Below are 14,813 nucleotides of genomic sequence, written 5' to 3' on the forward strand. Positions count from 1 at the left end.
CAAAAAAATTGAAAATCGTTTTTGTTTTTTTTAACATATATTTCTAGTTAGAGAAATTTAAGAGGCTTATCCCTCAAAACTGTAAATACAAAAAAGTTGCACAAAATAGTTTCCCACCACAGGAAATTTATTTTAAGTGTCTTCACAGTTTTATTTTTGAAATAATTTTTATATACTGCAGGAAAAACGAAAATAAATATTATAATGCAAATTTGCAAAATAACAGCATATTCATCACAATAAACTATTTCCAGCAGTGCAATATGAGTCCTAAGCATCCCAGAAATGATACAGAAAGTCATAAAGTCAAACATAACTTTTAAAAACACCAGTATAGGCTCATAAGGTCCCGATGGTAAAAAACTACATTTCCGCAAAATGACGTCACTTCCGGTTTCGGGCAGGTCATGGCGGACATGCGATAGTTCGCGCTGATGAACGTAGGAAGTGTTACAAACAGCTGATCAGATCGGCAAAGCGTGTTTCTGGAATATTATGTTTTTGTTGCTGCAAGTGCTTTTTATGCAGTTTTTGCAAAGCTATATGTGGAAGGAAACTGTGACCTAGGACAAGCTGATGGCATAAGATGTAAGTACAACTCCTCCGGTTTCATATGCAAAAAAAATTATTGCGCTAGCTTACGTGGTTGCAGTGCTACCAGGATTTAAAAATAGTTACGCAAAACGGAGCGTGCCCGCTCCAACCGGCTTTAAAGGGTTAATACACAGTCACCGCAAAAATACACTACAACCAGTGCAACACAGCAGGCAAATGAGCTGCCTTTCAATCCTTGCCTACAGATCATCAGATGAGATTTTGGCTGTAAGATACACACCACAGAGCAGTCAGAAGCCATCAGAGAGCAGACTAATTAAAAAAACAAAACAAAAATAAAGTTGGTAGTAGTTGAAATGTGGACTAAAATTGTGTTTGTCAGCAGGAAGAGGTCTATGACTTCATCCTTTACCTGTAAACCTATTAGGAAAAGTCAAAATTGTCTTTATATGCCCTCGCTACCTTGCTTGTCTTTTTATAAAGTGGAAGGAAGCTTCCAGTAGCAAACTCAAAATACAAAAACATGCAAAAGCAAATTTTGCCGAATGTACTGAAGAGTTAAAACATGTTCTGGATGTTTGATGAAAGGAAGGAGGGTCATAACAGGCACAGAAGTCTATTACATTCATTTATGGTGACCAGGGCTCGCAAAATTTCAAAATCCCTGGTAGCCCTTCGGGCAGGGACTCTTCAGTTTTTGGTAGCCCAAAATAAATTTAAGTAGCCCGAATAAAAAAGAGCACTTTTTTGATTGATGTTTTGTTTCCTGCTTTGTTTCCTTTACAATATTATACATTAAAGTATAATATTGTAACGGAAACAAAACATTAATCAAAAAATTATTGAAACACAAATATGGGCAGAAATCTGTGCCATCAGAAACTGAATATGAATAAGTTAAATTTGAATTTGAATTGCTCAGATTGAATCTGAATTAGCGTTTTGAGCTAACAGCTAGTAAAACGTAGTTCTATTAATCTGAGCTCAATTACTCTTGAACCGGAACCGGATGTAAGTCCCAAAAAACTGAATTTTGGAACTGAAATTGAATTGCAGAACTGAAACTGAATGGTGAGAAGTGAATCTGAAATTATTCGAGAGCTAAATTTTTAAAGGATAAAATACGGTTTCAAAGCAAATTAATTCATTTTCAAAATATAAAATTCAATTTCAATTTAGTGATGATCATTTTCAGACCAATAAATTGAATTTCAAATTAGGATAATTCATATTCAGTTTTTAAAAGCATTTATTCAAGTTACAATTCAGATTCAATCTGAGCAATTCAAATTCAAATTTAACTCATTCATATTCAGTTTCTGATGGTACAGATTTCTGCCCATACACAAATTACAACATTGTATAAAAATTACAATCATCAACTCAAATACTTGGTTCTAATTGAACAGAAATTTCTATGAACTTGTAAGAACTGTGTAGAACATGAATCAGTCTGTGTCAGATCCTGAATTTGAAATTTCCACTGAAGTCACGGGTAAGAGGCAAGTGGAACCAAGATCTAGGCCATTTGCTTTTTGAAGTTTGCAAAGACTGCTTTGAAATTTTGCCAGTGGTAGTTCACTCTTTGCAACATAGTACGCTGTTCTAAACAGATTTTTCAGGTTTATTTTTAGTATGTTATTTGCAATTGGTGTTTGTTCTGGGAAAGATATTGCAGACTGAGCAATAATGCATTTCTTGCATTTCTCATGGGTTCTAATGGGGGCCTTTCTTAAAATTACTGGTCCCAGTAACAAAGGCGCTTGTCGACTCAGAAATCGAGGGAAAACCAACAACACACCAGGCAGAACATAATGTTATTTACACGGGTGCACATAAGTGGTCCGCATGTGCGCATTCGCTGTCAAAATAAAAGACGCGCACCAGATAAGCCTACCACATAACTTTTCCGTTTTGTGGTAAGCTTTTCTTTTGCTGTCACTTCTTCACCCTAACCTGTCTTATTTGGCTCAGCAGAACTAAAATATATATCCTGCTGCTTTTACACACGCACTCACATAACGCTCAGCGATTCTCTGCACGATCAACCTCTCACATGTTTAAGCTTGCTGCGGGAGATTTCACTTGTCATGTTTGCATAGTAAGCTAACGATTGATAAGACGATGTCAGAGGAATTGGTGCGCAAATTATCGTCACTCACCAATCAGTACTGTCACTCTCTATCCGGTCGTTACGCGATGACGTGACAAATCCTAGTCTGCGTTTAATATGGCTTTTGTGTTGTTAACATGTTTAATGTTTTGTATTTTCTTCTATTTAATCTCAAAAAGCTCCTAAAACAGTCAGTGATCACTGTTGACCTCCCTCTTTTATTACCGCTAATCATTTATTTAGGCTCAGTTTTTAAAACCTTAGGATGTAACTACAGCCCAGCCCATGCAGCAGTATATGAATGACTAACCTCGTATTGTGGATGGATTATCTCAGTTGTTCTCCTGGCTGAAGTTTGGTCCTTTTACAGCATCCTGCCATGCGATTACATTTGTTCCTGACCACCGAGAACACTCACGTTAACTTTTATCGAGTGGAAAAAAAAGTTAGCTTGTTTATATTATGCTAACATAGCTGTGTCGCTAGCGGTCACGTAGCACATCATTATATACCAGCTAGCCAAACTTCAGTAACCCTACAAACGTCACTGCTGTTTAGTTTTCTGTCTTCATTTATGTTGGAAGTGATAACAGAGCTGTACGTTTTAATTTTTTTCCAAAACCCCGCAGTCAGGACATGCTATATTGTATTTAGATAGAAACTAGCGAGCTAACTTCCTGCTAACTTCTAGCTCCGTTAAATGTCATAAATTCCGTTTTCACGGACGCCTGGATGTTAAACTCAATTGTTACACCTGGTAGAGCAGAACGCTGATCATTTTATTAAAGATGAAAGACTTTAGACAGTTTTTCAACTCTCAGTAATGCCATAGTGATCGTTTGATATATGGACCTGCAGCGGAGTTTAGGCCCAGACACGGCTATTGACGTCAGACTTAACAACCGGATACACAGTTCGCGCGATTGCAAAGTGAAAGCAAAAAAAAAGCGCAAATTCAAACCCGATTTCAATTTGTCGCATATTGACAGTGGCTCACCGATGCCAATGACATAATTACCCAGCTACATTTCCGAAAGAATGCAAAAGCATTGACATATGCTCCTGGCTGCATGCCAAATATCCTTGGGCAAGATACTAACCCCATGTTTGCCTACTGGTGGTGGTCAGAGGGCCTGGTGGCGCCAGTGTCCGGCAGCCTCGCCTCTGTCAGTGCGCCCCAGGGTAGCTGTGGCTACAATGTAGCTTGCCATTGCCTGTGTGTGTGTGAATGGGTGAATGACTGAATGTAGTGTAAAGCGCTTTGGGGTCCTTAGGGACTGACTAAAGCGCTATACAAATGCAGGCCATTTACCATATATTTTACCTTCCTATGATAGCCCGACGGGCAGGGCAGAGATAGATTTTGGTAGCCCGACTGGAAAAATCGCTAGCCCCGGGACGTCGGGCTAGCGATTTTGCGAGCCCTGGTGACTATATGCTGCTTATATCATCTGAATATAAGTACTCAATCAATGTGTTTTTTTTATGGTATGAAGCCACAGCTTTGAGGTAGAACTCAATAACGGTATTTTGCTTGAGGAAAATAATGATCTGTCCAGACTAAGTTTGATAAACTGCTAAACAAATGTGTGTAATAAAAAATAGTAATAGTTCTTAGAACCATATGGTCTTCTTACAAACAACATAGCTTAATATATGAGCAGGGCCCAGAAAGGAACTGACAGAAACACCAGGCGGGCAAAACACCAGCTACTGGTAGATAAAGCAGTCCCTCAAGTGACTGCTGAAAAAGCCGCTAGGAAAGCCTGGGGAGGCCAATAGAGTGGTGGAATATGTACACTACAGTGCAGATTCTATATCCAGGCTGAAACAGCAAAGATCCATGAGTGAATCAGGAATACGGCCACTACTCATCATGTATGTTATGATGCACGAGTACACTTGCTGACTGGATGCACGTCTACAAGTTAACATATAAAGATCTCCATGGAGCCCAAAGGAAGGAAGAATGCGAACAAAAAGCTTTAACATATCCATTCATCCATTCATTTTCTTGCACTTATTCAATTCAGTTAATTCAAAAAAATGATTCATCTTTAAATAGTTTCTAACCAACCAGTCTGGGACATAGTATGGCTGGTGTGCTCATCCTGTTAAAAGTTCTTCTCACTCTCCACATATGCTCATAGCATACATCTATAATATTGTTGGTTTTTTTTACCTTACAATACAAAGAGAGTGGACTGTTCTGAATTAGCGCTATAAAATCACAAATGAATTAAACTGAGTTAACACGAAGCTCCGGACTGGTTAACTTCCAACACATTTTTCTTAAGCACGTTAGTGATCGTCGTGACGATGAAAACGGGTTACTGCCACTTGTTCCAAAGTTACGCCGTTTATGTAAATAATGAATGATAATAATAAATGTAGAAACTCATTTATATTCCACTCTGACTTTGTACTCTTTCATTTCTCTTGCTGTCTATTTTAATCATTAACATAATTTTTCAGACCCTTCCAGTTGTTTGTAAATCGTATGAAAAAATGTTAAATATTTACATTTTATTTAGATACAGAAGGATTAATATTGTGTGCCTCACCTTCCCTCCGCTCCTGCGGTTCTCAGTGCACCCGTTCCCCGCTGCCTCCTCAGCGGCAGAATCCTCCTCCTCCTTCCCGTCCTCTAGCTCTTTTACACCGGTCTCTTGTTCCGTCCGGAGCCGCTTGGCGACCTGGTAATATCCTTCTTTTCTGTCTTCGCTCTCTTCCATCATAGAAGAGAGGAGAAAGTCACAAATTTTCGGTAAAAAGGAAGAAGAGACGTTGCACCTGCTACTCTCGCTGTCTCTCGCTGTCTCTCAGGTCAGCTCCAAAGATCGCCAAAACAGGAAGACGTCTTACATTGCTCATTGCGTGTCATGGTTTGTGTTGTCTTGCAGGCACACTTATTTTCTTACAACACTGGGTGGCTTTTTGTTGTTCTTGTTTTTCTGTTTTGTTTTGGGGTTTGTTTGTTTTTTTTTTTATTGAAACAAATTAGACTTACCATTTTTGTAGACTCACCTTCACATACCCAAGAGGTAGTGATGGGAAGTCTGGGTCTTTTCTAAGATTCGTCTCTTTTGGCTTGCCTGCCTTAAACGCAGATTAAGCGGGTTTATATGTGTCCGTCTTTTCGGTCGCACAGATGGGGGACAGCGGTTTTCACACGTGCCTCCTGTGCAGTCCCCCAAGATCCTGCGTGTTGCTGGACGCGGATGACGTACACCAGATAACATGTTAAATAAATAGATGTTAATTTTTCTCAAGGTCTAAAACTTCATTATGATCAAGATTGAAATGTTAATGCTAAAGAAATCTTAAATAAACGTTAAAAAAGCCTACAGTGCGATAGTAATGACATTGGAATAATACTGATTTATAGTTATCCCGTTATTATTGCTTGTTGATCTATTTATAGTTGGCCAGATCACCACATCAGGTTGAAAAATCATTGATTTATAGTTGAACAAATTAAAGCTGCTATCATTTAGACTATTCTGTAGCACCCCTCTCACAGTGGTACAATCTATGTGGCCACAACTGAAAAGTCACTGATTTATAGTTGAGGGGAAATTATTAAGCATAAGCAATTGCCAAGTTGATTGGTCAGACAAGTGGCTGAATCATAGGGTAGTTCACAAGAACAGGATAACCGCAATAAAAACTTCAAAGATAATAATAATAATAATAATAATAATAATAATACTTGAAAACCAGAGACTGTGGTTGGATATTTTAATAGTTTTTAATATGGTTTCACCTCAGCTGATGGTATGGTAACTTCGCTCTCTTTTGGCTGGCTCACAAACCAACAAGAAGATGAGCACGAGTGGCCCACAGACCCGTTTTTGTACATACTTTGCACACTGCCTCCATCTGACAACAGAGCAGGCAGACGGACAAGACCCTGAAGTAGAGCAGACAGCGAATGCGCACCCTCTGCTGACGCCACTCTGATATATTTTTTCTTCTTCTTCTTTTTTTTTTTTTTTTTTTTACAAATTATGCACTCAACCTTTCTGTCTCCAATATCACAGAAATGCAGCCAGTTGCTGCTTCTTTTGTGATCGTCTGCCAAAAAGTGATTTCTGGCGGTTCTATGTGTTTGCTTATGTTGATAAACAGTCTGCAGTCAACAGGATTTACAAAGGGACTACATATAAAAAAATTAAATGAACTGTTTTGCAAGGATTTTTATGCATCTGCATTGTTGTATTTACAACCGTTTAAATACCGACAATCAACATTTTGGCAAATATGATAAACCACTTTTCGGCACAACACCAAATCCCCATCACTCTTAGCTGCTGGTGTGGCAGTTCTTATACAAGGCCCACTATGTTGATCACATAGGCATACCTAAAGTGCTGAATGTCGTTCATTTATTCAATAAATAGATACATGGAATAATTTAAGATTTTACATTTGTTATATTTTCTGTAGTAAATTTCTGAAAAAGCTATTAATCTGCATGTGTAAACACGGATGTGAATTATTGCACATATGCATGATATAAAAGAAAAGTATAAAACTACTACTTTCACATATTTAAAAAAAAATAAGATGGAGACAGCTCTGAGGGATATTACGGGGAAGCTTATTTAACTGTCCATATGTAATTTAAACAATTTTATAGTCGCATATAGTGCCCTGGCTCCCACCACCACCACACACATGCGTACTCAGGCAGACACAAACACACACATTCCCAGTTCAAATGGAATGCAGCATTAGATCATAAACTTTGCAAAAATCCATTGATCCAAATAGCCAATATTAATGGAGAAAAGCCCGCAGCCAAATAAAATAAGTAATATATATTGTTGAAAACAAAATAACCTGGCCTGTACTGCTACACTTGCTAGCTGTGTCCCAATTTAGGCCCACTTCCTTCGCAGGCCGTGTTTAAAGGGTGATTACGTCACAGCGAGGCTACGAAGGCTGTTTTAAAAGTACTGTGGTTAATCTCGCTTATTTATTTAGTGATGCAAATTTAGTGCTACAATTAAGAACAATAAAACCTTTGGTGACATATCTGCAAAGTTTCTTAACATTAGTAATGGTAAGGTGCAAATATACCCTCCGCACTGGTCTCTTTGCTCACGGCTGCACCATTATTGTCACACAGATGCAGCCATTTATATCCGCTGTTGCAGTATTCTCCTAAACCACAAGTGCTGCCACTCGGACAATATCGTGTGACAAAAACAACAACAAAAATGAAAAATACAGAAGAGTTAGTATTACAAGATACACAAAGAGGGTGCACCTTTAAGACCGATTGTCTGTATGATCATCTATAACATCTCCAAGATTGTGGTTTTGATCCTCAACCCGCTGGTAGGCAGCTCTGAACACCACAAGTAGAGCACCCTGGATTTTGTTGAGAAGGTGAGAGATGTCATTATGGAGGCAGATGAAACTATGGTCTCGTATGATGTTACGTCTCTCTTCACTTGCATCCCAGTCACGGAAGCGTTGGAGATAGTTCATAAGAGATTACACGATGACCCCAACCTCAGCAACAGGACCACCTTCAGCATCAACCTACTTCACATACAAGGGTCAGTACTACAGGCAGAAACATGGGTGTGCCATGGGTTCCCCAGTTTCACCCATTGTGGCCAACTTGTACATGGAAGAAGTGGAAAAAAGGGTTTGCTATCCTACCCTGGAACACCACCAAGTCATTGGTTCAGGTATGTGGATGACTCCTGGGTGAAAATCAAATCTCAGGACGTACCACAATTCACGGATCACATTAACTCGGTGGACCGACACATCAAATTCACCAGGGAGGATATGAAAAGTGGCAGGTTTGCCTTCTTAGACTGTGAGATTTCCATCAGTAATGGGGGACATCTAAAAGCTGATGTGTACCGTAAACCTACACATACGGATCAGTATTTAAGGTTTGACTCTCATCATCCACTGGAGCATAAACTGGGTGTCATCAGGACACTACAACACAGAGTGAACACCATCCCCACAGACACAGCGGCCAGGGAAGCAGAAGAACATCACATCAAGAAGGCTCTGAGTAAATGTGGTTATCCCAGCTGGACATTTGTCAAAGCTGGGAAGGCTCCTAAAGAAAGCTCCAGCCGATCCAGGAAAGAAGGACAACCGCTGCCTATGTGAAAACCTGTAGTGATCCCGTATGTGTCAGGAGTATCGGAACAGCTGAGACGCATTTTATCTAAACACCGCGTCTCTGTGGCTTTTAAACCCCAAAACACGCTGTGCCAAAAATTGGTCCACCCCAAGGATCGGGTCCCCCGACACAAACAGAGTAACATAGTGTACGCTGTTAAGTGCCAGGAGGATTGCCAGGATTTATACATCGGGGAAACCAAACAACCTCGGACGAAGCAGATAGCACAACACAGAAGAGCTACCTCGTCAGACCAGGACTCTGCAGTCTATTTACACCTACAGGCCAGTGGACACTCTTTCAATGATGAAGACATATCCTGGACAGGAAGGAACGCTGGTTTGAGCGCGGAGTCAAGGAGGACATTTACGTGAAAAGGGAAAGACCATCTCTGAATCGGAAAGAAAAGAGCTCTAATTTCTTTATTGCAAATTTGACAACAGAAGTAAATAAAGAAATAAATAAAATCAAACATTCAGCGGCACTAAGTTCTGTAACTCTTACGTCTATTTTCACCTGTTCAGCAGGAGTGGGACTACGGTTCTGCGATATGACCAAAATCTCATAACCATCTCATATAAGACGTTTCTTATCCCAATAACCATATATATCACAAAATAGTGTTTTTTCTCTAAATTCTGTGAATCTTGGGCAACTCGAGTTGTGTGAATTGTTTTGAGCTATCGTGTACCTGGAGTCGAGTGTTTTGACCGATGCATGAAACTATATATTTTTAGATACAAGTTGTAAGGGCTGCCATTTTTTGTGAGTATTTATTACATGGCGTGCAGCAAGGAAAACACTGTTCTAACATTTGATTCGAAAGTTTATTTTGAGCACCTGATGGCTCTTTTTTGCTTCTGATCTGTAAACACTCTCCATACTCTTTCACGTAACTCTTGCGTAGGTGGTAGAAGAGGTTTGCCATGTTTGAGTCCGTGGTGGGGACCGGTTTGCGGCAACAATAGATGTTTTCATTTCGTTATCCGATATACAGGGAGTGCAGAATTATTAGGCAAATGAGTATTTTGTCCACATCATCCTCTTCATGCATGTTGTCTTACTCCAAGCTGTATAGGCTTGAAAGCCTACTACCAATTAAGCATATTAGGTGATGTGCATCTCTGTAATGAGAAGGGGTGTGGTCTAATGACATCAACACCCTATATCAGGTGTGCATAATTATTAGGCAACGTCCTTTCCTTTGGCAAAATGGGTCAAAAGAAGGACTTGACAGGCTCAGAAAAGTCAAAAATAGTGAGATATCTTGCAGAGGGATGCAGCAGTCTCAAAATTGCAAAGCTTCTGAAGCGTGATCATCGAACAATCAAGCGTTTCATTCAAAATAGTCAACAGGGTCGCAAGAAGCGTGTGGAAAAACCAAGGCGCAAAATAACTGCCCATGAACTGAGAAAAGTCAAGCGTGCAGCTGCCAAGATGCCACTTGCCACCAGTTTGAGCTGCAACATCACTGGAGTGCCCAAAAGCACAAGGTGTGCAATACTCAGAGACATGGCCAAGGTAAGAAAGGCTGAAAGACGACCACCACTGAACAAGACACACAAGCTGAAACGTCAAGACTGGGCCAAGAAATATCTCAAGACTGATTTTTCTAAGGTTTTATGGACTGATGAAATGAGAGTGAGTCTTGATGGGCCAGATGGATGGGCCCGTGGCTGGATTGGTAAAGGGCAGAGAGCTCCAGTCCGACTCAGACGCCAGCAAGGTGGAGGTGGAGTACTGGTTTGGGCTGGTATCATCAAAGATGAGCTTGTAGGGCCTTTTCGGGTCGAGGATGGAGTCAAGCTCAACTCCCAGTCCTACTGCCAGTTTCTGGAAGACACCTTCTTCAAGCAGTGGTACAGGAAGAAGTCTGCATCCTTCAAGAAAAACATGATTTTCATGCAGGACAATGCTCCATCACACGCGTCCAAGTACTCCACAGCGTGGCTGGCAAGAAAGGGTATAAAAGAAGAAAAACTAATGACATGGCCTCCTTGTTCACCTGATCTGAACCCCATTGAGAACCTGTGGTCCATCATCAAATGTGAGATTTACAAGGAGAGAAAACAGTACACCTCTCTGAACAGTGTCTGGGAGGCTGTGGTTGCTGCTGCACGCAATGTTGATGGTGAACAGATCAAAACACTGACAGAATCCATGGATGGCAGGCTTTTGAGTGTCCTTGCAAAGAAAGGTGGCTATATTGGTCGCTGATTTGTTTTTGTTTTGTTTTTGAATGTCAGAAATGTATATTTGTGAATGTGGAGATGTTATATTGGTTTCACTGGTAAAAATAAGTAATTGAAATGGGTATATATTTGTTTTTTGTTGAGTTGCCTAATAATTATGCACAGTAATAGTCACCTGCACACACAGATATCCCCCTAAAATAGCTAAAACTAAAAACTACTTCCAAAAACATTCAGCTTTGATATTAATGAGTTTTTTGGGTTCATTGAGAACATGGTTGTTGTTCAATAATAAAATTATTCCTCAAAAATACAACTTGCCTAATAATTCTGCACTCCCTGTATTTCATCATATCACACAGCCCTAAGTGTGATAGCCCTAAGTGTTGGAGGTCATGTCAGTGGGGGGATCCACGGGTTTCTCTGTGAATTTCACATTCCTGTGCCGGCTTGTTAGGTGCTCCCTCAGAATCTAAGTTTAATTTCAAAGAAGAAAGAAGTTTTCTTCCCACTCAGAGTGTACACCGGATGCTAATGTTTTTGTCACTTTTTACAGACTCAAACTCAAAGGACTGTCTGTACTTCCAAGCTTGAAACGCTGCATGGTCGTACTCTCTCCTAACTTTAACTTTACCAGAGGGACACATCGTGTGCCTCAACCTCACAGGGTGTTTCTCTCTTTTGCCACAAACTGTTCTTTTAGTTTCTTTTTACCTTCCTTGGTTAGGCATAGGGATTAGAGATCTGATCTAGATTATAGTATTGAAATTTTGGGACACATCATCAGTAGTGGACTTTGGATTCATTGGGTGTTTCGATCATTATCACTAGACACTCTGATCCAGGAGGCCCTGCCAGGGCTGATCAGGCACCGGAGTGTGTCACTGGTTTATGTTAAATTGTTATTTCTCTTCTACTTTCTTCTGTTTAAGTTCCACAATTTATTTTCTTCTATCAATTCACTGCAAAATGAGAAGTAATACTTACCTCTTTGATATTTAAGGAGCCTCACTTCTTCAAAGGGATAGAAAAGGTGATAAAGAGAGAAGTAAGACAAAAGAGACAAGATAGGAGAGCTGAGAGCCGATCTGGCATCCCACACCTTCCTGCCGGATCGGGTTGTATGCTCTACCTCCCACTACCACTGCCTCCCAGAAAAGGGAAAAAGAGAGGGAAGAAGAGCAGAACATTTTTTTTATTCCTCCGTTAGTTTTCACTGCCATGAGGTTAACTGCACAGTCCCCAGAATGCCCTGAAACAGCTGTACCAGTCAACCAGGGTTCTGGTTTATCATCATAAAATTTCTAGTGTTAGGTTTTCTACCCTTTTGCCACCCTCTGCTGAGGTAGACCCACCATGGGTTGATCAATCCTTGGCATGTGTCTCACGGTTAGCTGACTGCCTTAGCCCTCTTTAACCACAGCCAGTGACTGGTCCTCTCAGCAATGTTAGCGAATTCTCTTATAGCCTGCCATTGCGCCTGTCCTCTGATTCCAATCTGTCTAAGCAGATGCAATGGGACACACACCTTCCAAAAAGTTCACCTTTTGTCTCATCAGAAGACCCCCACCCCACCCTCAATAAAGAGCTTTATTTAGAAACATTTTGCATTTTGTGTTTACTTATTTTTGTCTAAAATGTAAATTTGTTTGATGATATGAAACATTTAAATGTGACAAACATACTAAAAAAGGAAATCAGGAAGGTGTTAGGGCTGCCACGATTAGTCGATTAGTCACGATTACGTCGAACTATCAAAATCGTCTACAACTAATTTAATAGTCGACCCGTCGTTTGAAGGTTTGTAAGATCCCAAAAGACACAGGAATAAGTAGCAGGATTGAAGAGTGTAATAACGGACTTAAACAGAAGATGGCAGCACTTCATGTACAAAGATACCAGCTGCCGTTAAACCCCGAAGAAGAAGAAGCTGTGTCCCAGAATTCATAGTGCGGCCCTGCTCAGTTTCCAACAATGGTGGCAGCTAGTTAGTTTAATATTACTCTTATTATTCTTTCTGGGTCACAAAATAAACGTTTAACATATTATATCATATGCTAATGTTAATCAGCTCCAGCTGGTTCTCCATTCACTGTTTATAGGGATACTGATTACTCTCATCAATTCTCTGTTCACTCTAATCTGATAAAATTGATCTCCCCTGGTCCAAAAATCTTTCTGACTGTTAAAAGGAGAGGTAAAATATGCTGCATGCACCAATTCATTAGGATTTATTTTGCATAAAGCAATGAAAATTTCTCAGCTTCAATAATTGATGGTACTATTAGATTTTTTTTCAGTTAATGTAGGACTTAGATAATTTTGTTTTAAATTTTTGTGGAGTGTCCCCACTCTTTTGGAAGCACGATTATAAAAGTCAAAAACATATTCACATTAAAGTGTGTTTTTAATAAGAGTTGTTAAAAAAAATTTATCACACAACTCTCTCTCTCTCTGTTTCCTTTACATGTAGGTCAGGTTACCATAGTAACAACACACCTGTACCTCAGCATATGAAGCGATGCACCAGATTTACAAAGGAAATATGATCACTGACTTCTGAAAATGTTACACTGATGTCAAAATCATACTCACAGTTTGAGTTTTTATGTTTAACTTGAAAATATTTCACTGATTACACAACACATAAAAAACAAACCTTATGATGCTTCAGAGATGTGATTTTACCTTCAGTACTACCTTGATAACAGACTAGATAACACCAAACATACAATGCCTTCTGCTCCTATCAGTGCAGCGACACAAGCAAGTTATACACATGCCATTATTAGCAATACAGCTTGACAGCAATGATTCAGAGCTCAGAAGATCTAATTTGCTATATTTTATTGAAAAAAAAAGCCTTTTATGTAGTAGTGAACGTTAATACTGTTCATCACTAATGACAAGTTTCATACTTGTCACACTCTTGGAAGACCAAAGAACACCTTCTACCCGTCGGCTGTCAGAACTCTCAGTGCACAAGCACACTGACACTACTTTGATCCTAGGTAATCTGAGTGTGTACGTGCGTATGTGTGAGTGAGTGTCTTGTGCAATATCCTGGCAGGTGTGCAATTATCATCCTACCCAGTAGTTCCACTATCCTTAATGACGAAAGCCCTTCCACCCTTACTTATTATATTATAATGCCCTTGTATACACCCCCACAATGTTTCTTTTAACTTATACATTGTGTATATAGTGTGTTTTTTTAATATTGTTGTTTTTAAACTTATCACTTTCTTGCACCTATGCGGTCTTGCTAGCTAATTTTACTGTGCAGGCAACTGTACAATGACAGTAAATGTAGTTCTAAGTTCTAAATATTGATCTCATCATTAATCATATTCTTCCACACAGTTTTGTCTCAGTATCTCCAAACATCTTCACATGTGAGTTTTGTGCCTAATCATGGTAGTAATGCATTAGTAAATGCATTTGCTTAAAAATTAACAAGCAAACTCCACTACCACAGTGTCCTACCTTGACTTTGTATCTTCACCAAAAATAAATGTTTCAAGTAGGTGCTTAATAGCTATGTAGAAAATGTAACATACATCAGAAAATGTAACAAACTCATGACCCAGGATATGGTGTGTTATTTAAATTGTCTAAAATCAACTAAAAATAAGTTCTAAGATAAAAGGTTTTATCTGAAAAGTAGACAAAAACTGTCACATTGACTTAAGTCAAAGAAGGACTCAAATGTAGGGTTCCAAACCACAGTGCATTTATGTACAGTGAATGAAACATATTTTAGAAAGGTCATTGCAGTTGTGAAGGTCCAGTC

General features: G+C 39.5%; 1 protein-coding gene across 1 annotated transcript in view; it reads right to left on the reverse strand.

The window, feature by feature from the left end:
- The window catches only part of LOC146386226 (heterogeneous nuclear ribonucleoprotein L-like), a 55,312-nt gene extending 49,455 nt beyond the window's left edge, over positions 1 to 5,857 (reverse strand). The window contains exon 1 of the mRNA XM_084932312.1: positions 5,233 to 5,857. Within this exon, the coding sequence (XP_084788438.1) occupies positions 5,233 to 5,406 (174 nt within the window). The 5' untranslated portion in view covers positions 5,407 to 5,857. The remainder of the gene's footprint in view (positions 1 to 5,232) is intronic.
- Between the last annotated feature and the right edge of the window lie 8,956 nt (positions 5,858 to 14,813).

The sequence above is a fragment of the Perissodus microlepis genome, chromosome 6 (assembly GCF_051167445.1).
Source record: "Perissodus microlepis isolate ML-2025 ecotype Zambia chromosome 6, ASM5116744v1, whole genome shotgun sequence".
In the NCBI taxonomy this organism is placed as follows: domain Eukaryota; kingdom Metazoa; phylum Chordata; class Actinopteri; order Cichliformes; family Cichlidae; genus Perissodus; species Perissodus microlepis.